Raw genomic sequence first — 27782 nt, 5'->3', positions numbered from 1 at the left:
TGATTTTACAAATTCTTAAGATTGATTAATATTCCTGTTGGAAAACCTTCATGTGTCTTAGAGAAAGAAAAAAGAAAACATATTGATTTCCCTTTATTTATTTGCCGTAACTAACAAAACCTACCAGTACGGTATACAATCTTTGCCATAAGAAATTTCCCTATTTTTTGCATTTTGATACTTTCAGGGGAGAATTAAAGAAACAAAAGACGTTGAATATAATAAAGATGCAACAAATTGGGCAGGCAGTCGCCGAAGCCACAAAAGCACAATATTCAGTAATATAAATTTTAAATGCAGTTTTGTCCAAACAAGTACACCATATTTGATAGTTTCACTATTTCGGTTATCTCCCTTCTTTCGCCAGCATCAGTTGGCTACTTTCAGTCACATGATCAAAAATACATTGCAAATGGCGGCTTGTTGATGATACAGAACAAATAAGGTAAAAAAATTGAAAATTATCATACAATCGATGCAAATAACTGCCGGTTTATTGATAGCTCCAAATCTGTTACATGTTCTTTTCATTCTGCGGCAAAAACGTAGCCAATGCACCTTATATCAAGCTAGTACTAACATATATGGCCCAAAATGTGCACCTCTGCACAAGACTTAGTGTGTCCATTTGTAACCTACTATATGCATTTGGTTACTGGGGTTACTTACTACATTGCTTTGGTTAGGTGCACATTTTGTGCCATATCTAAGTACTAAGCTAGTCTCGGCACGAAGTAAGTCAGAATTAGGGTTCTGGGAGAACCAAGGTCTTTTATTTAATCAAAGAGCTATAAAAATAATGTACTTTATAGTTCTTTGATTTATTAACATTCATTTTGTTATTTTCCAGGGTTATGCGTTTTAGGGGTGACTATTGAGGCCAATTTTGACTATTGCAATACTATAATTTAATATTGCTGAAAAACTATTGCGATACTATTCTATTGCAGGTTACTATTGCGATACTATTGCAATAGTTATCGGCCACCATGTTTTATACAGTAAAACTAACAACTGGCATTGTTACACACTACATAGTGTAAGACACGGCACTGTTTATAATTGCTGTTACACATTGAGATGTTTGTATAACTGAATGGACAGAAATAAATCTAACATTAAATATTTTTAACATTTTTTCTATTTCTTGCCTTCCTTTGAAACAATAAGTAAAGCAATAAACACCACATTAGTCCGTCAAACACTTCTGACACCATTAAAGTAAACCCTGGGATAGATCATAGAAAATACCACGGTCCCTACTGAGTACTGGGGCTCAAACCCCGTACCTCGTGATCTGTAGGCGGACACTCTAACACAACCTAAATTCCATAGCATATGTGTTTGTAACCTGGGCTACAGGTTACAGTTTTTTCTCACTATTGAGGACATTTTTTACTAAATGTAATCATAAAATGTTTTTGGATATGGGGTAACAAGGGTTACACCAGGAAACAGGAGGTTACAAAACGTCTCAATAATAGCAGAATGCTTTTTGGATACAGGGTTACAAGGGTTACACCAGGCAACAGTAGGTTATGGCAGGTCATAAATAAATATGAAAATATCAACAGCAAGGCTGTTGGAAGTGGCCTGTAAACCTACTTTCACTACAGAGCTATAAAAATAAATAGTAGTGATGGGCAAATCGGTTAGATTTGCCAACCGATTAATCGGCATAATCGGACAAGTCAACCGATTCGATTAATCGGATATAATCGGATAATCGGTTACTCTAGTTGCATATCTGTAAGTTCACCTCACAGTGTATGTTTTATGTCAATACTTGAGAAATGAACCTCACAGATATCAAATACCCTATTTCTTTTGTACCCTTTCATAAATGTGAGTAAGCTAACAGCATAAAAGTAAAATATTTGTAAAGATAGTAACTTCAAATCAGGTACTCGTCTTAATTTCACCAAGGAATTATCCAGTGATATTATGTTATTAAATTAAAATTGTACAAAATCAAAAATTGAAAATATTTTTGCTAATATGCTTGCGTAAGTCGTACGTCATGCTATGCATACTGCCATACTAATGTCAAGAGATTAGGTTGATGGTTTTCCCGGCTTGATATTGTAAAAGCCACATGTCCTCCAAAATCTGGGTGATCACTGATGACATCAATTTCTTTCGACACTTTGGAGGAAGCCATTTTTACGTAGAGTAGTTTCCCTTGGCGTAATTGCCCCAAAGAACCGTAAATACCAGAAAGAAAAAAGTCAGAAACAGCTTAATTATCCGTTTAGGGTGCCAAATAATTAATCGGTCAGGGAAAAGTGAAATCGGCGATCGCGCTCATGAATGCAACGCCGACGATTATTCGATTGTCGCCGATTGTCGGCCCATCACTAATAAATAGATCGGCAACTTGAAAGGCATTTAGAGCTAATCTCGCCAACATGACGTGGCAACTGAATGAGATCTTGTTGTAGTAAGCCTCTGTTGATTTGATCACGATCGATCAAGTCGGCAAATACTTTGAAATAACATACATGCTAACACGAGCTGACGCAGGAGCTATCTCCAGATGCCATACTGTATATTTTATAGTTCTTTGACCATAACTCAAAAACAAACTCAAAAGCGTAATTTTGTTCATATCATCCCATTCATACGTTCTCTATATTTAAATAGGGAAAGTATGAATGGGTCATCATGGTCAAATCATAGAAAATCTGCGTTTTTGAGTTTCTTTTGTTATCTTTGTTTAGCTTGGTGCTCTGGTAAATTGCAGTAGGATGCCAAATTTCAGCCAATTGTATTTCGGTGTCAGAGAAGTATTTATAAATCATGCAATGCTTTAGCTGATTTTAGCTTATAAGAGGGCAGGTTTGTAATTTTTATATAAAAAATTTAGATTTGAATTATTGTAATTTATATAGATTTTTATATCATTCTTTTACTGGCAGGCAGACAGCCATTTTTGACATAGCTTAATGATAACCATGATACCGGAGTATATAACGTAAGCAAAACGAAAACAAATCGGAAAAAGCAACACACCTTAATATTTTATTTCTTTGCTGCTTCCTTCATTCTTCCTCTTTATTATTATAAAACATATGCAGGCTATATGTCATCGAGAGAAAAAACACATGAATTTCTATTAAAACCTGAATGTTTTGAAAAATATAGCTGTTTTCCATCTATAGGGGAAATCCGTTAAAATACGGACATAGGGATATTAAAATACGGACTATACTCTCATTTTGGGTTGTAATCCCAGTATAATTTGTTAGCTGCTGTCAAATGAATCTTTCGGTTTAATGCAAACTCTTTCTCCACATTGATATCCATCTTAGCTCTGATATGACATTGTGTGCATGCGTAACACATGCATGTTTTTACTTTCTGTCTATTTGCTTGCTAAAGTTTGAAAGGCGGAAAATTTTAAATGCATGGAAATATCTTAAGATATATTGAAGATGCTATCATCGGTGTAGTCCTTATGTTGTTGAAAAAAATTTCCAAAGGGTAATACTCTAAGAAAAGAGTGTTTAAATGATAAAATGCACTAGATGATAATAAAAAAAAAAGCTAAAATATATTGCCCTTATTTTCTCTATTGCAATTTTCTTAGATCGGATAAATATGGACATGCATTATGGACTGTATAATTGAATAGAGCCGTCTGTTTGAGGAATGATTTGATAGCTCATTTTTATGCTAGAATGGTATGGTACCAACCAATCCTTTGGATGTTAAAACATGGAAAAACATGTGCTATCCTTGCAGCCTTGGGCACATTGATGTGCAGGTCCATACCAGTGAACTGATTTAATTATAGTTATAAAAATACTTTAATAATACCGTGAGATAATCAAATGAGCTGCGCCATGAGAAAACCAACATAGTGGCTTTGCAACCAGCATGGATCCAGACCAGCCTGCACATCCACGCAGTCTGGTCAGGATCAATGCTGTTCGCTTTTAAAGCCTATTGGAATTGGAGAAACTGTTAGCGAACAGCATGGATCCTGACCAGCATAGGTGGATGCACAGGCTGGTCTGGATCCATGCTGGTCGCAAACCCACTGTGTTGGTTTTCTCATGGCGCGGCTCAAATATTTACTGTAATTTTCAATAACCTAATGAAAAACTTATTATTATATATTTGTTTCTGACTTTAAAGTTGTATAATTTATTTTCATTTTTCATGATTATTTTTATAGGTAGAGGTAATTGCTGTTCTTTTTCTTTCAGGTAGACGACAGATATCAATATGGTTTTGATATCGAAGAACTCATATCCTCTCGCTGTTGTGTTTACCTTAGTTGTTCTCCTTGCCGTCTATGGATACAATAAAGACATTGCCTTGGTAACCAGTCAATCAATTTTAGCTCACCTGTCACATAGTGACAAGGTGAGCTTTTGTGATCACCCTTCGTCCGTCGTCCGTGCGTCAACAATTTCTTGTCTGCACGATAGTGGTTTCATTTATGAATTTATTTTAACCAGACTTGCACACAACTTGTATCACCATAAGATCTCTGTTCCTTTCTTGAACTGGCCAGATCCCATTATGGGTTTCAGAGTTATGGTCCCTGAAAGGGCCAAAATTAGCTATTTTGACCTTGTCTGCACAATAGCAGCTTTATTTATGATTTGATTTTTACCAAACTGGCACACAACTTGGATCACCATAAGATCTTGGTTCCTTTCTTGAACTGGCCAGATTCCATTATGGGTTCCAGAGCATGTTTTTCGTTCATTTTAATGAGTAAAGAATGTCCTATTTTAGATGAAATATAGAATAATGATCCCCAACCAAAAGTGAAGGGATATAGTTTTTTAGTTTTGGCATTGTCCATCCGTCTGTTTTTCTGTCAGTCAGTCCTTACTTTCGGAGCCATATTTTAAGCATAGTTGTAGGATTTCATTATTAAAAATGGTAGAAACTACTAGAAAAGTTACCATCTGTAATGAAATGCATCCCTGCTAATCTCAATGAGATTGCTTGAGGGAGACAAGAGTTACGGCCATTTGTACTTACTAAATATAAATAGTTACATCCGATATCTGAAGTGGTATATATCTATAGGACACAGAAGTTTTTCAGTAAAAAAAAAGAAAAAACTGTTATCAAAGATGTCCAGTTAGGGCTATTGGCGCATTTTTTGGAACAGGAAAGGTATGATATTATGATTTTAAAAAGTCATATTTAATAACAAAAGTTCAATGGTCAATAGTCTAAATCGTGATGATGAAAACACGAAACTACAACGTTGAAAAGTCAAAACACCGAAACAACGATGTTGGAAAGTGGAAATTATTTCATATTTTCATCGTCATACTTTTGTCATTTCAACATCGTGGATTTGTTGTTTCAACTTTACAAAATTGTGGTTTCATTGTTTCAAGTTTTGAACATGGTAGTTTCATTGTTTCAGCTTTACATCATCATAGTTTCGACTTTTGTAATCGTACTTCAGACTTTTCACCATGATCATTATATCGAGTTTAGTAGTATTGCCTTTCTCTCTTTTTAAATTTTCAGAAGTAGTTTTAAAGAACATAATATAGTGAGTTTTAAAGAACATATAGTGTTGCAATATTGATACTTTTTTTCACAACAAAAGGAATCTGGATAACCTGGATTGATTAAGATTGATTTTTAGGCCTAAAAGAATTGTTTGTTTCCGGTATCCCGACCTTCCCTAAATTTTTGGCTTGACCCTAAATGTTTTTCTGGCCTTGGGAAATATTTTTTTCAACCTTACAACAAAAAGTTGCAAAACTGCACTTTTTATGCTTTAAACATGGTCAGTGATGTAAGAAATCAACTTACTGAATGCTCGAAAGGCATAACCCTCTTATTTGTATTCATTTTTTGACACAAAAATAACTTCCAAAAAGTCTCAATAAAAAAAATCCCCAACCAAAAATTTTTCAACCTACCTACCCTAACTTTTTTGAGCATGTCCCTTACAGAAGAAAAAGGCCTGCTGCGTACTCTTGCTGTGTACATACAGCGTATATGATGCGTACATGATGTGTACTGAAATCAAGGGCTTTAAATAGTAGGCAGGATATATACCGCACATACACCGATAGTACGTTTGTAGTACACTTTTGACATGCAAATGAGCTCTGCCGCGTACTACTTGCTGCGTACATGCTGTGGACTACATAGTACACAGGATGTACGCTGGAGGAATTTAGTATGCGGGAAATAGTACGCAGCATGTACGCGACACATACACTTTTCACATGCAAATGAGCCTGCGGTGTACTACCCCTGCGGCGTACATGCTGTGTACTCCTGCGGCATATATGCTGTGTACTCCTGCGGCGTACATGCTGTGTACTCCTGGCCCGAGTCCTGCGGCGTACATGCTGTGTACTCCTGCTGCATACATGCTGTGTACTCTTGTGGCGAAACTGCTGTGATAATGTAAATTCCTTACCCCACCAACTTTTGTATGCAAATGCTGATCATTTGGACAGAAAAAAACAGAAAAAAGATAAGTGACATGCATCAATAAGTATTTACCCTTACCAAAATAATGTAGATTGATGTTATCAAATAAATTAGTATGCTTTTCTTCATCCACTTTTCAATGAAATAAATCAATTTTTGTAGCATGTAATTTGGTAAACATTTGAAGAAAATGGCGTAACTGCATCAAGGGGAAACAACTTTAATGCAACTAAATATAAGTGTTATGATTTATTATAGATGATATGTGCGTAGTATGTATTTATTTTGATTAAAATCCATCTGAGAACAATCTAGGACTGGAATTATATAAGCATTTATACACTTTTACGTCCGTAAAAAGTAGCTCACCAAAAAATTTTGGATTGATTTTTTCCAATGGGGCGAGCGCAATTAGCCAAAAACGTTCTGAAAATATACGAGCGGCAAATCCGATGAACAACTTTTAAATCTGGTGAGGCCTTAATGAGTTAACATAATGAGCATTAAAGCCTTATAAAACATGATAGAATGGTGTTTTGCTTAAGAGTATTCAAATAACAGTGAGAGCTATTAATTCTTCTCATTCGGGCGCTGTTGAGGCATTATCTTGGTAATTATTTCATGTATTACAAAATGTAATGCAACGAAGTTCAAATAAGGCTTTTCAATTATCCAAGTTAGAAAGCTCCAGGATTAATTCAAAATGAAAAAGAATATATTTTTACACTGCATGCAAGGTGCAGCTCAGAAATCACTAAGATGTAAGCTTCACAAATGAACATTGCAAATAGTAAATGGCAAATTTTCATTGTTCAGAATACCGGTAATCTGAACTATTCTATGCTATTAAGATAAAAGTTACTCGGAAATCAAGTTCTTGCTTCCAAAAAAAAAAAAAGTACAAATCCTTCCTGCATGAAGTGTACTTCAGACTTTTACCTAAAAAAATTCAAAGTATAAACACCAAAAGAAAATGAACAAGTCCCTCCAGCGTATATGAAGTTTACTTCAGACTTTAACTTATAAAAAAAAAACTGAGTATAAATGCCAAAAGAAATTGTACAAGTCTTTCCCGCGTATATGAAGTGTACTGCACAAATTTCAAAGTATCTGCGGTGTACATGCAGTGTACTATTTTCTTGTACAAGTCCCTCCTGCGTACATGCAGTGTACTCCTTAAATTTTCAGAGTCTGTGCTGTGTACTTGAAGTGTACTAGTGACCTCCTGCGTACATGCTGTGTACTCGTCGAAATAGTACGCGGCATGTACGCGGCATGCGGTGTATGTAAAATGTACTCCTCTGGCGTACTACTGTGTTCGCGGCATATACACAGCAAATACGCAGCATGTACGCCACAGAGGCTTGCTTCTGTAAGGGGTTACAGTAAACAAAGAATTTTTTTAGGCCTTAGTATCACTGTTACTGTAATGTGAAACTGCCATGGACATATTGTGTGATGGTGCTTGACATCCATCTGTCTGTTTGCAATTTAGTTTCTATTCAATAACTACAGAATGCTTTGACTAATAAATCTCAATGCACCCAAATGAAATCAGTACAAATCTGACGAAATTGGGGGTACAGTGAATTGAACAGTATCGGATATTTTAGATGCTTTCATTTCACATCATTTGAGGTCTGTTGAATTATGAATGGTGCAAATTTTGTTTAGTTAATACCTACTTCTATTACAACTGTAACACTTACATAATTTATAAATCACTGGTCCACATTAAATGATAGTGTTTTCTTTATGATAGTTATATAGTCTATATAGTCGTGTTAGAATAAGTTATAAAGATTCACTGGGCTAAAAGTTAAAAATAAAAAGAAATAAAAATCTTGGAAGTTGGTTTCTGTTGCCATGTAATACAATATGTATTAAACCTAAAGTTACCCTTCCAATTTGGACAGTATCAATTACTTTTAAAAGGGGTGGTTACCAAAAATATACTGGCTGAATAGCGAACAGTGCTCTACACTGGTCGCAAAAGACAGAATCAGTGGTGTCCAGCATGGTAAGGGTTAATGGTTTGCCGGTCAGTAGACAAAACTATTGACTGGTAAGCCACTTAATAAGTGTAGAAGTTCAAATTAACCTTATACCTGCCAATGTATTTTTAGACCTTTTGGGCGAATGTCTACAAAGAAAAATTCAACAAGTGTGATAAAGATATTGATGAGAAGCAAATATACAGATTACCTGCGGATCCGGTGCTGGACAGCATGGATGACAGTTCTTTGTACCAAACATTCTGGAAGTAAGTATTGCAAAATATACAGATGGACACTTGTGTAGAACTACCAGGGTTCTGTAGGCTAGCTTGATACTCTCCTCCATTACTTGTCTGTCTCAAACCCACAGTGGCAAGGTACTAGTAACTTGGCAATTGGGTGTGGTAATTATTTTGCCCCAGATATTCACCTTTTGTTGCTGGACTGAGCAAATTCTAGCAAAAAAAAAGAAAAGCTCATTTATTTTGAATGTGGGTCAGGACAGCCCAAATCCATTGTGGCCCAGTCCAGGATGGCTCAAAAATATTTATACCGTGTTAACAAATGTTATTGTGAGATCAACATAGTATTATATCAATTTATATTCAGCAAAGTACTACGTATTTTATTTCAAATAAATTAATGTTGGTTCAATTTTATGAAACGATCATTTGTTTATGCCAAATAAAGTGTTGATTATAGCTAATTAAGGATCAAATAATACTGAGAGGCAATTATAATTGTAATTTAGTATAACTATAATTGTTTTTACATTGATATACTACGTTATATTACTATAACTTACATTGTAACTTTTTTATAATTGACTGTAGGGAAAAGCCAAGACCACTTTCTGTGTTACAACATAGAAGTTACTTTCAAATTTTAGGTGTATTTTAAGGTATATCTACCTATTTTAGGTGTATTTTAAGGTATATCTACCTATTGTAGGTGTATTTTAAGGTATATCTACCTATTTTAGGTGTATTTAAGGTATCTCTACATGGTAAGGAGTTTTTGTGTGGACTTGGAAAAATAAAAGAATTACAAGAATTAGTACACAACCACAGAATTAAAATTCATTTTGCAAATACAAATACTTAGCTAATTTTAAGCAATTTGCTATGACTCTGGTGTATATTGTGAAATTCTGGCACTCTTGTTTTGAATTCCTTTTTGCACAGATATGTTAGAATATGCAGTACTTTATTATACATTGTGTTTATCTTATCTTTTCAGGTATATAAATACATGCCAGGTTAGCTGCAAAAATCTTACAAGACTTGGGCCGCCAGATGATGACAAGGGCAAGAATGTATGCGCAGATGACATTTTCAAGTCAAAACCCTCATCTTGCCTAGTCTATTCGTTTGGGTGATTTTCTTTTTAAAGTTTTCATTTGATAGAGATTTTAGAATACTTTGAACATCTGTCCTTAATAAAACTAAAGATATGTGACAATTTGACCATGGAAACTCTTTCCCTAAGAAACTGTAGGTCTGGGAAAAGAACGCTGTATACGGTCAGCCTCCTGCATTGTCTTGTACACATTTTGAACAGTTGAGATGCACAGTGGGAAAGACTTAGTGTGAAATTAAAATATAATTAATTGTAGCAAAGTTTTTCTGCTAAATACCAATACCAAATTTTATATGATTTTTTAAAAAACTTTTAGCATCAGGCTATATTAACAATCCTTCTGTTGAAATTCCTCTAAATTATTAAAAACAGGAAGGTACTGTTACCATAGTTATGTTGAGAGTTTAATAACATTTTCTCCCAGCATGTGTTCTTGATGTGTGTTTTGGTGATGTTAAAATAGGCATGTTGTGTCGGGATGAACATGTTAAGCGCTGCTCACATGTATAAGATATTTGCACCCCACGCAAAATTTTCATCTGCTCAAAAGCAAGTCTTTCGTCATATGGACCAAAAGACACGACACACAAAGTCATATTATGTTGGACCTGCTGTATTGTTGTGCCTTGTAAGACATGGTGCGAATGCGACTGGCTCCTGCTCCAATATTGAGCGATTCATGCATTTATGATATATTGTCTACGTAAAATACAAAAAAAGGTCAGGTACCTAATTGTTAGCTTCTCTCCGTTCCTTACAGTATATTTCTCTATTCAAAATATGTTATTTTTCAGTAAGATCATACTGTTATGCTACTAACTATAAAACTAAAGTGGAACTTTTTTTATTGTGCATCACTGAAACTTAATGACATCACTTCTACTTATGATTGATAATTTCACACGCTGTGTGTACATATTCTTCTATAAGAAAAGAGTATTACAAAGAAAGTATTTCTATTTGCTTTATTCTGTTATTTGTAAAAAACAGTATGCAAGAAAAATAATTTGTCAGAGTAAAAGACTTATATGTATACAATATGATAGAAGAAATATCAGTCATGTGTTTGGAATCGTATAGAAATATCTGTCCTGAGGGCACCTGCGCATTGATTGGAAACAAGGCTTGCGGAGTTACCGCCCAATGCGCAGGTGTGCGAGGGACAGATATTTTTATCTGATTCTTATACACATGACAAATATTATTAGTAAAGAGATTGAGTTAAGGGATGCTGATTTATTATTATTTTTTTTTCTGTTTTTTTTTTCAGATCCAATTTTAATTTCAAATTTGAGGAGGCTGTATGGGCAAGGTACAAGTGTGAAATACACACTTTTGATCCAAGGTACTGTGCATGGAGAAATTTAATGCCAGCTCAAGATTAAGTTTTTGTACTATGTAATCATTAACTTTATGGGAATTAAATTGTATGGCTTAGTCCAAAGTGTCTGTGTCTATGGGATTTAAAGTAATGGATCCATATAAACAATAGGAAATTACCATCCTATTACGTATCCTTGATGTTTGATTTCAGAATTTTCCAGTATGAATGGAAAGCCACGGGTGCTGGTATGAGTTACTTTATTGTCAGAAGAAGGCCGAAAGGTCATGCATAGTATCACACAGAAAACATGGACTGCCATTACATGGCTACAACTTAAATTGAAAGGGACTACTTATTTTTTGTTGGAATGTAATGTCATGGATTTAGCCAACTGCAAAGTCCTCTGTGGATATTAATGATTTTAATGTACATCAGAGGTGTGTTAGGAAATTATTTTGAAGAAATCTGTTGGAACTTTCATACATGTTGATTAGCGGTACATTAGTCAATTGATTTTCAATCAAGATTGGCATACAAAGGAAGGTACTAATTCTTCAACTTGCATTTCTGATAAATTTCAGACAGATTGTTAATGCATTCCCTAACAGATATTATTAAGCTATAGATCTTGCTTTTATATCATTCATTTGTATCATTCAAATATGCTTTTTTTCTCGCCCACTTTTAGTGGAAGCAAGACTAAACGATCCAAATTCCAGTGACATTGATGGCGTCAACAATTGGGAATAACTCAAAAACCATCACCCTGTTGACCATGACCTTGCAGAAATTAGCATTTTTTAAAAAAAAATTGACGCCTTTGAAATTTCACAAAAATATGACAATTTCTCAATAACCATTTCATATATTGCTTTGAGACCTTGTATGATGATTCAAAAATTCATTTTACATCCCCATGGTGAGTCCTGGCTCCCTAGTGTCCTTTACCTTGAAGAAATTAGGATTTTTTTAGATTTTTAGCTCACCTGTCACAAAGTGACAAGGTGAGCTTTTGTGATCGCGCGGTGTCCGTCGTCCGTCCGTCCTTCCGTAAACTTTTGCTTGTGACCACTCTAGAGGTCACATTTTTCATGGGATCTTTATGAAAGTTGGTCAGAATGTTTATCTTGATGATATCTAGGTCAAGTTCGAAACTGGGTCACGTGCCGTCAAAACCTAGGTCAGTAGGTCTAAAAATAGAAAAACCTTGTGACCTCTCTAGAGGCCATATATTTCACAAGATCTTCATGAAAATTGGTCAGAATGTTCACCTTGATGATATCTAGGTCAGGTTCGAAACTGGGTCACGTGCCATCAAAAACTAGGTCAGTAGGTCTAAAAATAGAAAAACCTTGTGACCTCTCTAGAGGCCATATATTTCATAAGATCTTCATGAAAATTGGTCAGAACGTTCACCTTGATGATATCTAGGTCAAGTTCGAAACTGGGTCACGTGCCGTCAAAAACTAGGTCAGTAGGTCTAAAAATAGAAAAACCTTGTGACCTCTCTAGAGGCCATATATTTCATAAGATCTTTATGAAAGTTGGTCAGAATGTTCACCTTGATGATATCTAGGTCAGGTTCGAAAGTGGGTCACATGCCATCAAAAACTAGGTCAGTAGGTCAAATAATAGAAAAAACCTTGTGACCTCTCTAAAGCCCATATTTTTTATGGGATCTGTATGAAAGTTGGTCTGAACGTTCATCTTGATGATATCTAGGTCATGTTCGAAACTGGGTCACATGCGGTCAAAAACTAGGTCAGTAGGTCTAATAATAGAAAAACCTTGTGACCTCTCTAGAGGCCATATATTTCATGAGATCTTCATGAAAATTGGTCGGAATGTTCACCTTGATGATATCTAGGTCAGGTTCGAAAGTGGGTCACGTGCCTTCAAAAACTAGGTCGGTAGGTCAAATAATAGAAAAACCTTGTGACCTCTCTAGAGGCCATATTTTTCATGGGATCTGTATGAAAAATGGTCTGAATGTTCATCTTGATGATATCTAGGTCAAGTTCGAAAGTGGGTCAAGTGCCTTCAAAAACTAGGTCAGTAGGTCAAATAATAGAAAAACCTTGTGACCTCTCTAAAGGCCATATTTTTCATGGGATCTGTATGAAAATTGATCTGAATGTTCATCTTGATGATATCTAGGTCAAGTTTGAAACAGGGTAATGTGCGGTCAAAAACTAGGTCAGTAGGTCTAAAAATAGAAAAATCTTGTGACCTCTCTAGAGGCCATACTTGTGAATGGATCTCCATAAAAGTTGGTCAGAATGTTCACCTTGATGATATCTAGGCCAAGTTCGAAACTGGGTCACGTGCCATAAAAAACTAGGTCAGTAGGTCAAATAATAAAAAAACCTTGTGACCTCTCTTGAGGCCATACTTTTCATGGGATCTGTATGAAAGTTGGTCTGAATGTTCATCTTGATGATATCTAGGTCAAGTTCGAAACTGGGTCAACTGCAGTCAAAAACTAGGTCATTAGGTCTAAAATTATTAAAATCTTTTGACCTCTCTAGAGGCCATATTTTTCAATGGATCTTCATGAAAATTGATCTGAATGTTCACCTTGATGATATCTAGGTCATTTTCGAAACTGGGTCACGTGCGGTCAAAAACTAGGCCAGTAGATATAAAAATAGAAAAACCTTGTGACCTCTCTAGAGGCCATACTTTTCATGAGATCTTCATGAAAATTAGTGAGAATGTTCACCTTGATAATATCTAGGTAAAATTCAAAACAGGGTCACGTACCTTCCAAAACTAGGTCAATAGGTCAAATAATAGAAAAACCTTGTGACCTCTCTAGAGACCATATTTTTCGATGGATTTTCATGAAAATTGGTCAGAATTTTTATCTTGATAATATCTAGGTCAGGTTCAAAACTGGGTCACATGAGCTCAAAAACTAGGTAACTATGTCAAATAATAGAAAAAACGACGTCATACTCAAAACTGGGTCATGTGGGAAGGGGTGAGCGATTCAGGACCATCATGGTCCTCTTGTTTATGAAGCCTTTGAAATTTCATAAGTTTTAAAATGACAATTTTTTAAAAGCCATTGCATATAAAGCTTTGACACCTTGTAAGATGGTTAAAAAATACCTTGTAGAATGATCGAAAAAACATTTTACACTCCCACATGATGAGTCTTTTGCCCCCTAGTGACCTTGACCTAGAAGAAATAAGCATTTTTAAGATTTTTTTTGACATCTTTGAAAATTTGCAAAAATAATTCCTCAAAAATTGTTACATATATTGCTTTGAAACCCTGTATGATGGTTCTAAAACTCATTTTACACCCCTTTGGTGACTCCTGGCCCCCTAGCGACCATGACCTTGAGGAAATGAGCATTTGTTAGATTTTTTTTTGATACCTTGAAAATTTACAAAAATGACATTTCCAAAAAATCATTACTGTAACATAATAATAAAATATCATATTGTTTTGAAACAGTGGGATGGTTCAAAACTCATTTTATATCCCTGTGAGTCCTGTGCCCCTAGTGACCTTGACTGAAGAAATTAGCATTTTTAGCTCACCTGTCACATAGTGACAAGGTGAGCTTTTGTGATCACCCTTCGTCCGTGCGTGTGTGCGTCCGTCAACAATTTCTTGTCTGCACGATAGTGGTTTCATTTATGATTTTATTTTAACCAAACTTGCACACAACTTGTATCACCATAAGACTTGGTTCCTTTCTTGAACTGGCCAGATCCCATTATGGGTTCCAGAGTTATGGCCCCTGAAAGGGCCAAAATTAGCTATTTTGACCTTGTCTGCACAATAGCAGCTTTATTTATGATTTGATTTTTACCAAACTAGATCACAACTTGTATCACCATAAGATCTTGGTTCCTTTCTTGAACTGGCCAGATTCCATTATGGGTTCCAGAGTTACGGCCCCTGAAAGGGCCAGAATTAGCTATTTTGACCTTGTCTGCACAATAGCAGCTTCATTTATGATTTTATTTTAACCAAACTTGCACACAACTTGTATCACCACAAAATCTTGCTTCCTTTTTTTTAACTGGCCAGATTCCATCATAGGTTCCAGAGTTATGGCCCCTTAAAGGTCCAAAATTGGCTATTTTGGCTTTTGCAGCCATATAGAGACTTCATTTATGGTTTTATTTGATACAAACTTCCAAAATATCTTCAACAACAATAAATCTTGGATTCCATGACAAATCAGATCCAATCATTGGTTCCAGAGTTATTTTATATCTGATTACCTCCCCTGATTGTAATCAAAATGGATTTATATCAGTAAGTACTTACAGGACTTATTTGAAATTTCATTATTGTTATTAGTTGGACTAAGACAATCAGGGTAGATAACTATGGACTGATTTTATGTCAAATTACCTCCCTTTATTTCAAATTAAAATTGTTATATCTCCATAACTAATAAAGATACTGATCTGAAATTTCAGTTATGTCAACAGATTTATTTGGTAGATCCTTCTTTTGTCCACTTACAATATTTATTTTTTTTAATTACTTCCCTTTTATGTTACTATAAATAGCTTATTTTTAGTAACTTTTTAGCTCACATGTCACAAAGTGACAGTGTGAGCTTTTGTGATCGCGCAGCGTCCGTCGTCCGTCCGTGCGTAAACTTTTGCTTGTGACCACTCTAGAGGTCACATTTTTCATGGGATCTTTGTGAAAGTTGGTCAGAATGTTCATCTTGATGATATCTAGGTCAAGTTCGAAACTGGATCAACTGCGGTCAAAAACTAGGTCAGTAGGTCTAAAAATAGAAAAACCTTGTGACCTCTCTAGAGGCCATATTTTTCAATGGATCTTAATGAAAATTAGTCAGAATGTTTACCTTGATGATATCTAGGTCAAGTTCAAAACTGGGTCACGTGCCATCAAAAACTAGGTCAGTAGGTCAAATAATAGAAAAACCTTGTGACCTCTCTAGAGGCCATATTTTTCATGGGATCTGTATGAAAGTTGGTCTGAGTGTTCATCTTGATGATATCTAGGTCATGTTCGAAACTGGGTCACGTGCTGTCCAAAACTAGGTCAGTAGGTCTAAAAATAGAAAAACCTTGTGACCTCCCTAGAGGCCATATTTTTCCATGGATCTTCATGAAAATTGGTCAGAATGTTCATCTTGATGATATCTAGGCCATGTTCGAAAGAGGGTCATGTGCAGTCGAAAACTAGGTCAGTAGGTCTAAAAATAGAAAAACTTTGTGGCCTCTCTAGAGGCCATATTTTTCAATGGATCTTCATGAAAATTAGTCAGAATGTTCACCTTGATGATATCTAGGTCAAGTTCGAAACTGGGTCACGTGCGGTCCAAAACTAGGTCATTAGGTCTAAAAATAGAAAAACCTTGTGACCTCTCTAGAGGCCATATTTTTCCATGGATCTTCATGAAAGTTAGTCTGAATGTTCACTTTGATGATATGTAGGTCAAGTTTGAAAGTGGGTCACATGCGGTCAAAAACTAGGTCATTAGGTCTAAAAATAGAAAAACCATGTGACCTCTCTAGAGGCCTTATTTTTCAATGGATCTTCATGAAAATTAGTCAGAATGTTCACCTTGATGATATCTTGGTCAAGTTCGAAAGTGGATGACGTGTGGTCAAAAACTAGGTCATTAGGTCTAAAAATAGAAAAACCTTGTGACCTCTCTAGAGGCCATATTTTTCCATGGATCTTCATGAAAGTTAGTCTGAATGTTCACTTTGATGATATCTAGGTCAAGTTTGAAAGTGGGTCACATGCGGTCCAAAACTAGGTCATTAGGTCTAAAAATAGAAAAACCTTGTGACCTCTCTAGAGGCCATACTTTTCATGAGATCTTCATGAAAATTAGTCAGAATGTTCACCTTGATGATATCTAGGTCAAGTTCGAAACTGGGTCATGTGCCTTTAAAAACTAGGTCCTTAGGTCAATTAATAGAAAAACCTTGTGACCTCTCTAGAGGCCGTACTTTTCATGAGATCTTCATGAAAATTGGTGAGAATGTTCACCTTGATGGTATCTAGGTCAAGTTCGAAACTGGGTCAAGTGCCTTCAAAAACTAGGTCATTAGGTCAGATAATAGAAAAACCTTGTGACCTCTCTAGAGGCCATATTTTTCAATGGATCTTCATGAAACTTGGTCAGAATTTTTATCTCGATATCTAGGTCAAGTTCAGAACTGGGTCACATGAGCTCAAATACTAGGTCACTATGTCAAATAATAGAAAAAAACGACATCATACTCAGTTCAAAACTGGGTCATGAGGGGACATGTGAGCGATTCAGGACCATCATGGTCCTCTTGTTTATTATTGGCCGTAGGGTTTTCTGTGGTACAACATGGATGGTACCTCCAATTTTTAGGTGTATTTTAACATATCTAGACCTTGTAAGATTTTTTTTTCTTTTTGGTTAAATTTCTTCCCTTTGTTGTTCCTGTCCTTTGGACTTAGATATTTTTTCTGAGGACCTTCTTGTCCTCAAGTGCAATGATAACAGGTGAGCGATATAGGGCCATCATGGCCCTCTTGTTTGGCAGATCCTTCTTTTGATCGCTTATAATATTTTTTTTTATTACTTCCCTTTTATGTTACTATAAATAGCTTATTTAGTAACTTTTTTTATTATTGGCTGTAGGGAAAATCTGAGACCACTTTTCTGTGAAACAACATGGATGGTACCTCCAGTTTTTAGGTGCATTTTGACATATCTGTACCTTGTAAGAATTTTTTCTTTTTGTTTTTGGTTAAAGCAATGGTACTCATGTGAGCGATATAGGGCCATCATGGACCTCTTGTTTAGATTTTTTTGATGTCTTTTAAAATTCACAAAAATGACAACTTTTCAAAAAACATTACACAGTGTCATATTGCTTTGAAACCTTGTAGGATGGTTAAAAAATTTTTTACGTCCCTACAGTGAGGCCTGGCCCCCTACCCTTACAGAAGAAAAAGGCCTGCTGCGTACTCTTGCTGTGTACATACAGCGTATATGATGCGTACATGATGTGTACTGAAATCAAGGGCTTTAAATAGTACGCAGGATATACACCGCACATACACCGATAGTACGTTTGTAGTACACTTTTGACATGCAAATGAGCTCTGCCGTGTACTACTTGCTGCGTACATGCTGTGGACTACATAGTACACAGGATGTATGCTGGGGGAATTTAGTATGCGGGAAATAGTACGCAGCATGTACGCGCACATACACTTTTCACATGCAAATGAGCCTGCGGTGTACTACCCCTGCGGCGTACATGCTGTGTACTCCTGCGGCGTACATGCTGTGTACTCCTGGCCCAAGTCCTGCGGCCCGTACATGCTGTGTACTCCTGCTGCATACATGCTGTGTACTCTTGTGGCGAAACTGCTGTGATAATGAAAAATTCCTTACCCCACCAACTTTCTTATGCAAATGCTGATCATTTGGACAGAAAAAAACAGAAAAAAGATAAGTGACATGCATCAATAAGTATTTACCCTTACCAAAATAATGTAGATTGATGTTGTCAAATAAATTAGTATGCTTTTCTTCATCCACTTTTCAATGAATAAATCAATTTTTGTAGCATGTAATTTGGTAAACATCTGAAGAAAATGGCGTAACTGCATCAAGGGGAAACAACTTTAATGCAACTAAATATAAGTGTTATAAATTTCGAAGTATCTGCGGTGTACATGCAGTGTACTATTTTCTTGTACAAGTCCCTCCTGCGTACATGCAGTGTACTCCTTAAATTTTCAGAGTCTGTGCTGCGTACTTGAAGTGTACTAGTGACCTCCTGCGTACATGCTGTGTACTCGTCGAAATAGTACGCGGCATGTACGCGGCATGCGGTGTATGTAAAATGTACTCCTCTGGCGTACTACTGTGTTCGCGGCATATACACAGCAAATACGCAGCATGTACGCCACAGAGGCTTGCTTCTGTAAGGGTAGTGACATCAACCTTGAAGAAATCAGCCTGAAAATTCACAAAATGAAAATTTTTAAAAAAATTGTTACAGATATAGCTTTGAAACTTCAGAAGATGGTTTTAAAACTCGTTTTACACCTGTTTCATGAGCCAAAGCTCCTATGGGCGAGACACTTTAAGGCGGTGATCTTGTCTGATTTAAACTTAAGCTATACTAAATATTGGGCAACCAGGGTAGGAAAATCAAATTTTAAAAATATTTCTAGTATAAATCTAACTAGTATTATAAGCTCTTAGTGAACACAGATAAGTGAAAATGACATGGTGCTAAACATTAGAACAAATTTTTGACTTGACCAAAATATGATTAACCTCTTTTAAAACTGGAAAATCACCACATTGCTTTTACTGTTAAACCCATGAAATACAAAAAAAATACGATATATACCGGTATATATATATATATATAATAAAATACTTGACATTTCTCACATTTAAGTGAAGTGAAATTTTGATTTATTTTCTATTTAAAACAATTTTTCACTGTGTAACCTTTAGTTAGAATACATGCAAATTGAGTTTTTTGTTTCTGTATCTTTCAGTCGAGCTTTAAATGGAGTAACAATACCAACTGGAGTAAACTTCCACCTGATTGGACTTTCTGGTAACAACTTTGTTCGTTCAGAGCCCGACAATTGGAGAACATTACAAAAATACAATACCAAAACCTGGAATATGCAGACCCTATCGTCAATTCGGAAATCTCTGAATCATACAAACGTAAGTAAAACTGTCCCAAAATATGTTTAACAAGGTTTATTGTGACCCTGGTGAGTCTAAATAAATGATGGAATAATTTGAGCTGCACCATGAAAAAAAATCACACAACATAGTGTTTTTGCGACCAGCATGGATCCAGACCAGCCTGTGCATTTGCGCAGTCTGGTCAGGATCCATGCTGTTCACTTCTCTAATTGCTGTAGGTTTTGAAAGTGAACAACATGGATCCTGACATGACTGCATGGATGCGCAGGCTGGACTGGATCCATGCTTGTGGCAAACACACTATGTTGGTTTTCTCATGGTGCGGCTCAATTTTGTTGTTTTTGTGGACAAAGAAAGGTGCTTCCAAAACTAATTTAGTGAAAACTGTGTGACAGTCACATTTTTAAAACACAAAAGTCCAGTGTATGTTTGGGCTAAAGTGTTTGAACTTCATTCATTTGTTATCAGGATTTTATATACAAAAGCCAACACTGGCTTGTGTAAGCACCATGTCTTTCATGAAAATGGGGTTTTATTCATACATGTTATGACTATGTTTAATTTTTAAAAAAAAAAAAGTTTGAAAGTGCATGTTGTATAAATTTGAAGTACCTTAGCAAATTTGAAGTACCTTAGTACATGTATAAATTGAAGTACCTTAGTACATGTATAAATTTAAGTACCTTAGCACATGTATAAATATTAAAGCATATGAGCACATTTATGAACAATATTAATTACAGCTGTGGTATTGAAAATAAAAAAATGATTGTTACTTGGTATGGAGTATCCGTGTAGCTTTTGTGGAAGACCAGACCCATATATATTAATACTTCGAACACACTCTTAAACCTTTACCCTGCTTAATTACTAAAATAGACTAGTCCATCATTCAGTTTGGGCAGTACCAGTTATTATTCAAAGGGGTGTTCACTGAAAATTTACTGACTGAAAACGGAACAGTACATGATCTACGCTTGTCGCAAAGGCAAAGTCACTTGTGACCAGCAGGCTGAAGATTAAGTTAATGGAGTAAAAGGAGTAGTGTTCCAGAATGTTCAGAACAGGTTGGACAGTTCTAAATAAAACATATAGCAGACAGATCAGTCATGTGATAAATATTTACAGTTGAAAGCAGGTCTTGGTTCCTATCAGCAATGGATAAATTCAGTAGTGCTGGGTACCAGAGCAGAATAGTTTACTATTTTATACCTTTTGGAACATGTTCTTTGAATGAATTTAAAAGGAAACGGTTGTCAAGAAGTCCATATACAGTACAACCTCTCCAGAGTGGCCCTCTCTTTAGTAGAGATCTCTCTATAACAACATCATTACAATTTCACTAAGCTGAAATATACTGTCATATTTACCTCTCCAGAACAACAACCTCTACATAACATTAACAGTCAGTATTTGTATCTCCCAAAGGGTGTTGCTCTACAGAGGTTGCACTAGTATAAGTTTCATTCAGTGGGCATTTCATAGGTCCTGCCATTTGTATTTATAATGGGAGACAATCAAAATCCCCTTGATCAAAATCCCCTCCACTGAAAAATGACAGGGTGTTACAAAATCCCCTTCATACTTTTGCAGGGGGTATCATAATCCCCTCTGTGATTTTTTACTTATATCAAGTTCAAATACAGTTATATACAACTTAAACGTCTATTGCATAAAGCACGTAAATACAATGCCTTTAGCAAACATAATATAATTTGGAGCACTGATATCTATATATCTATAATGTTAATCACAGAGGGGATTATGATACGCCCTGCAAATGTGTGAAGGGGATTTTGTAACACCCAGTCATTTTTCAGTGGAGGGGATTTTGATCAAGGGGATTTTGATATACAGTCATTTATAATAGATATGTTGTTGAAATTTGTAATTGACCTTGATTATTTCACTCAATCCTGCTTTTTTCTATTTCAGAGGATTATCGATATTCTGAAAATAGATATAGAAGGATGGGAGTGGAGTACCCTGCCTGAGATAATGGGGTCTGGTGTCCTACAGTACGTTAAACAAATCTGTCTTGAAGTACATTTCGGATATGGTATCAAAGTTTTTCATCATGAAAAGAAGTCAGACACTTATGAGTTTACGTCAGAAAAGTGGGGAAACGTCCAAATCCCCGACCAGCTAAAAGTCTTGAGAAACCTTTTTAAAAGCGGGTTCCGAATTTTCAAGTATGATCCAATAACAGGCTGGGCATCGAGACACGTGAATAATCCTAGTCAAGATGTAAACACTTTAGTTGAAATATCATTAGTGAATATCAATTGGACATTGGCAGTTCACAGATAGTTCACAAAAAATGTTTAGCACTATGGTATCTTTTTCAATGAACCCCTTGCCAAGTTGTCTGTTAAGCTAATGGCCAGTTAAATTTTGATTAAGAATATTGGTCATAAAGTTAATCTACCTTTAATTACCTTTTAAAAATTTCGAACAGCTTGTTTTTACATGTCACGTGTTCATTGTCACAGACACTTAGGGCATTAAAATAGTATTTTAAAAATGTGCAAATGTATCTAGTCAGTATTGTAAGAAATCATCAAAAATGTGTTATTACTACGGATGGCAACGAGTAGCATTTTTGGTATTCGAATATTTGGTCAACCTTCCTAACAAATATTGGAATATTTGGTCGTTAAATGATCAACAAATCAACTCAGAATCCTACATGTTTATCCTATGTGATTATTCATACATTAATCAGCGATATGCATTAATTCTTTTTTCATTTACACCGGAAGTAATTCGGACATTGATGAGTTAAGAATGACAAATCGTTCTCATAGCTTGTTCCTCTTTTGGAGTACAAAATATTCGTTATTTGCCTTCAAATACATATAATTTATATCTGATTTATTTATTTCTTACAGAGATGTAGCCCTTGCTTAAGTAAGGCTCTCTTCACACTATTTCACATAGTCGACTTCCTATCGGATGATTGTATGAAATACTCCAAAATGGCAGGAGGCATTGCTTGCATTTTGACAGTAGATTCGCGTATAATTTCAATCAAATGAGGTGTTTTAGACTGCGGGTTTGGGGAGTCTAATAAGGATGATATAAAGAAAAACAAAAATTTCACTCTCTAAATATTGAGAACTTACCTAATTTAAAAAAATGTTAACCATATGAAATATGTTTATTTGTCGTCCGATTTACGTAAAAACAAAAGTTCATATGCATCCATCTGACTTGTTGTCTATACTTTTCTTTACTCAGATACATCTTATATCGACTTTGATTAAAATCCAAGTCATTAGTTCAAGTGCTGTGTAATGATTTTTAATTACACACGGTTCGCACTTACCAAAAACAATACGAGTCACATTAATTTGTGACCCATAATGTTTTCTAAAGGTAAGCAATTAGCGGTATTAACTACAGGGTACACTATCATCACCATAGCAATGTAAAATCTCGGCAGGGTAATATACAAAATAACACGTCTGCCAATGACAGAAGCCGTTTTCGCTCTAATTTATAATGAAAGCAGATTTGGCAAATTAGATAAACAAACATTTTTGGTTATTCCATTAGGCTTTTATTTATTTAAAAAAAATTTTATGATCTTAAATTTTTTTCTGAATATTCGAATAGTGAAACAGTATTCGAATATTTGTGTAATGAACAAATATTCGAATATTCATTGCCATCCCTAGTTTAATAATTACCTGATAAAGTATTATATTTTTTACATTTTCCCTATTTTCTATCAATACATACAGCAGGTATATTACAGTATTGTCTACATTAGTGTACAGTAAATTGTAACAAAACTTGTTTAATTGTCACATACACAATAAAGACACTTTGGGTTTGTCACGATAAAAGAACTTGCACATTCCCAAGTTCCAGATTGTTGAATATATATCTCGCTAATATTATAAATATACAGTTTGAAATAACAAAACATGTGAAAATCAAAATTGTATTAATATTATTTGTGAAAGACCTACGTAGAATGTTAATATCGTACATTACTTCAGATTCACTTGATCCCATTCATTGTTTCTTTACTGTGCAAATACACACCTGTTAATGAGATTTTACCAAAGATGCTTATGCAGACAAGTTGATTCTTATCAGAATGACTTAGAGATTTTTACGAATTTTCACAGAAGACTTTGTTTACTCTGTTGTGTTTTAAAACCATGCTGGTAATTCAATATACAGGATTTTGCATCGAAAAAAAAGAAGAGATATATGACTATGTACTTGGTTTGAATACATGTACTACAAATTGACAGTGACTTTCTGGAGATCAGTACTTGGTGGGGGGTTTTTTTTTGGGTTTTTTTTCTAATCTAAACAATTTATTGTACCCGCCCGCTTAGCTCAGTAGGTAAGAGCATTTGTCTACAGATCGCGGGATCGTGAGATTGATCCTCGGGCGGGGCGTATGTTCTCCATGACTATTTGATAAACAATATTGTGTCTGAAATCATTAGTCCTCCACCTCTGATTCATGTGGGGAAATTGGCAGTTACTTGCAGAGAACAGGTTTGTACTGGTACAGAATCCAGGAACACTGGTTAGGTTAACTGCCTGCAGTTACATGACTGAAATACTGTTGAAAAACGGCGTTAAACCCAAAACAAACAAACTAAACAATTTATTGAATCGATGTAGCGGTGCGGTACTTTAAAGGGCATTTTCATTACTCTCAGTTTCTCATATCATAACCAGTTTCAACTCCTATTTGATGTATTTGTTTCATTTTTTGTCTGTTGTCTTTTTCTGTACTTTTGTGTACATTTATAATCTTGATGTAGCCATACTTTCGGTGTTCAGTGTGTCAGCAAAGTTCATTGAACATCTTGGTTTTAATAGATTTCTTCTGTTGAATTAATGAGGTTAAAAAGTAGGTGATTGCAGAAAACAATCTTCTGAAACTTTTTACGAGTTTTTCCTGCATCCTGTTTTTGCATCTTCCTTATTTTGATATATTTATTAATGTTGAAAAAATATGTTTTATCAAAATTCGGGATACATTTTCAGCCAACCCACTTTGCTCATTAGGGAGAGCGCAGATCTGTGGAACAAGGGCTCTTTAGTTCGAGCCCCCGACAAGGCGTTTGTTCTCTGGGACAATTTGATAAAAGACATTATGTCTGAAATTATTCGTCCTCCATAGGGAGTACTTGCGCAGGACAGGTTACAAACACAAATTGCAATTTTTTTTGCTAACATGACCAACTTGTAGGTACACCAGCTGAAAGTGGCTTGTAATAACAAATTCCATTTTATTTTTCAAATTCTCTTACTTTTACCACAAACTGAAGTTAGATTTTCAGAGTTAGGTGGTCATATTTTTGTCACGTTTTTGCATTATCACACATTTCAACATAGGTAATTGTGACATTAAAGAAAGTTTCGATTTAGTAAGGTGACCACATTCTGCCTCAGTAAAATAGTACAATAAATCATTGATTTATGTCATGACAAAAATACACAAGTCTTACTTTAAAAGACACAAAATACGAAAAAGAAATTTTGTTTTCTTCTTAAGGTAGTGGACCTGAAATGAAAATGGGCGATTCCGTTCTGTACAAATGTATCATTATTTTTATGTATTCTCAGAATTCGATATCATCCAGTTCTTATGAAAAATTATTTTCTAATGTGACCTAAGGATGCCAACAACATATTACGATGATACATATTCGCACGAAAATAGCCAATTGTCATTGTGGATGCATTACCTTAATTTCAGATATTACATTTTTATATTGCATGTGGTATTTTCATGCACAAAACATGGGTTCCAATTGCAACAAGGTATTTATTTACTTTTATATGAAGGCATTATTTCTTGATGTGTATGTATTATGTCTTCTGTTTACCATATCAATTGTTCTATCAAGTTATTTTGTTTTTACAAGAATCTCACTTTGCATATCAATATGATTTAATTATGTCTCACACCATACAGTGGTGTGGGAGACATATTGATTACTCCTGTCTGTTTGTCTGTCAGTCTGTCTGTCACAAATCTTGTCCGTACTTTAACTCGAACATTTCTCATCTGATCTTCACAAGACTTTAACAAAATGTGTATGTCAATAAGTCCTCTGCCATCTGATAACTAGCCAAATCGGCCCAGGCACTTCAGAATTTTGGCCCTTGAATTACAGATAGGCTGGTTACTCTGACATGTGAATTACCAATAGGCCGCTTACTCCAACACGTAAATAATATACAGAGACAGACTTACTATTCAGATGATTACGCAGTTGTGGGAGACATGCACTTTTCTTAAAAGCACCTTCAGGTGACCAAAGGATGCCAACATCATATTATGATGATAACATATTTGCACGGAAATAGCCTATTGTCATTATGGATGCATTACCTTAATTTCAGATATTACAGTTTCATATTGCATGTGGTATTTTCATGCACAAAACACGGGTTCCAATTGCAACAAAGTATTTATTTACTTTTAAATGACGGTATTATTTCTTGATGTGTATGCATTATGTATTCTACATGTCATATCAATTGTTTTATAAAGTTATTTTGTTTTTATAAGAATCCCACTTACATGTGTATTTAAACGATTTAATTGTTTAGATTTTGTGTATGTTATATAATGATAATTGTATAGGTGTTTTATAATTTAACACATATTCTGTTGATATTCGTGTATTGTGATGTATTTACAGTATTGTGATTTATATTTTTGCATTTTTTGTTATATTACATAACAGCTGAAACATTTTTAAATGTGAATATGGCTTATTAAATATCAAAATGATGCTTGTAATTTGTATAGTATGTATATGTTACTTTGATTTTGATACAGTTTGTTTTATTCCAGTATTTTATAAACGTTTTTTTCAGAAAAGCATAATATTTTCATTTCTTTTAATCAGTGAAAAGTATCTTCTACCTTTCACGAAGTTGGGCAACCTGTACCAGCATAATGATTATCACTATGATTATCACCTAACAATATATACTGTGAAATCATTAATATTCATGGGGGACTAATTTTCCTGGATTTTGTTGTTGAGTCAATCCACAAAATTTAATCTCAATGAACAAGTGAAATTCCTGTTCATTTTATGTTCAAAAGTTGAAATCCACAAATTCATATCCCCATGAAATTGCCGTTTGACCAAAACCATGAAATTTCATGCCCTTGAAATTTAATGATTTTACAGTAGCTTAATTACTTTGCAAGTCTCTTATGATTTCCTTTCATAAAAAAAGTTATAAGATAGTTTATTATTTTTATTATTGTTAAATTGACACTTTTTTTTATATAAAAAAGTACCTTTTGGATAAGAATAAGTTTACTTGATATGTCATAATTTGAGAACAGTAGTCAAAACACATGTATGAGAACAATATTATGTACCAGATCTTTTTAGAAGTAAGGATATGAAATAAATACTTTGTGATATATCAGTAGTGAGAGAAAAGAATAAATACTTTGTGTTAATATTACCAGTAGAAAAAATACTATGTCGTAAATAAATTGAAGACATTGTGATAAACATGGATCTCAGGTTAATGAGTTTGAGCCCTGGGTGGGGCGTATGGTCTCTGTGATGATTTGATAAGAGACATTGTATCTGAAACCATTCGTCCTCCACCTCTGATTCATGTGGGGAAGTAGGCAGTTACTTGCGGAGAACAGATTTATTCTGGTACAGATCCAGGAACACTTGTTAGGTTAACCAGAATAAAATTGTAATATCAACTGATTGAGCTTCTTCAGCTGCCTGCGCTGAACCCGATCGTTGCCAAAAAAACACACACAAAAAGCTCTTAGCACTGACAGAATCAAGCAGCTTTCCTTTTGTTTAATACATGTAGGGGAAAATAAAAAGCCAAAACGTATTTTAAGAAAAAAAAAATTTTTAAATTTTGTTCATTTTTTTTATATTTATTTCAATATAAAAAATGATTTGGAAATTTTTCTGATACGTGGTACTACGCGAAATTAAAAATTCCCGATTG

General features: G+C 34.9%; 1 protein-coding gene across 2 annotated transcripts; it reads left to right on the top strand.

Moving 5' to 3' along the window:
• Positions 1-398: 398 nt before the first annotated feature.
• On the top strand, positions 399-27551 carry LOC128559001 (probable methyltransferase-like protein 24). 2 transcript variants are annotated; one of them, XM_053549657.1, is made up of 7 exons: positions 399-445; positions 4212-4326; positions 8556-8692; positions 9666-9800; positions 11056-11130; positions 19631-19808; positions 21729-27551. In XM_053549657.1, the coding sequence occupies exons 2-7, from the start codon at positions 4231-4233 to the stop codon at positions 22101-22103; spliced, it is 996 nt and encodes a 331-aa protein (XP_053405632.1). In that variant the 5' UTR covers positions 399-445; positions 4212-4230; the 3' UTR covers positions 22104-27551. The 2 variants fall into 2 exon arrangements, with proteins under 2 accessions (XP_053405632.1, XP_053405633.1); XM_053549658.1 differs by lacking the exon at positions 399-445 and adding an exon at positions 2917-2974.
• The last annotated feature ends 231 nt before the right edge of the window (positions 27552-27782 follow it).

The sequence above is a fragment of the Mercenaria mercenaria genome, chromosome 8 (assembly GCF_021730395.1).
Source record: "Mercenaria mercenaria strain notata chromosome 8, MADL_Memer_1, whole genome shotgun sequence".
Classification (NCBI taxonomy): Eukaryota; Metazoa; Mollusca; class Bivalvia; order Venerida; family Veneridae; genus Mercenaria; species Mercenaria mercenaria.
Note: the sequence above shows the minus strand (reverse complement) of the source record. Positions and strands in the feature narration are given on the sequence as shown.

Coding starts and splice junctions, on each gene's coding strand:
- LOC128559001 (XM_053549657.1), top strand. CDS start 4,231: ATGGTTTTGATATCGAAGAACTCATATCCTCTCGCTGTTGTGTTTACC. Junction 4,327..8,555: donor ACAATAAAGACATTGCCTTG/GTAACCAGTCAA, acceptor ATGTATTTTTAG/ACCTTTTGGGCGAATGTCTA. Junction 11,131..19,630: donor ATACACACTTTTGATCCAAG/GTACTGTGCATG, acceptor TGTATCTTTCAG/TCGAGCTTTAAATGGAGTAA.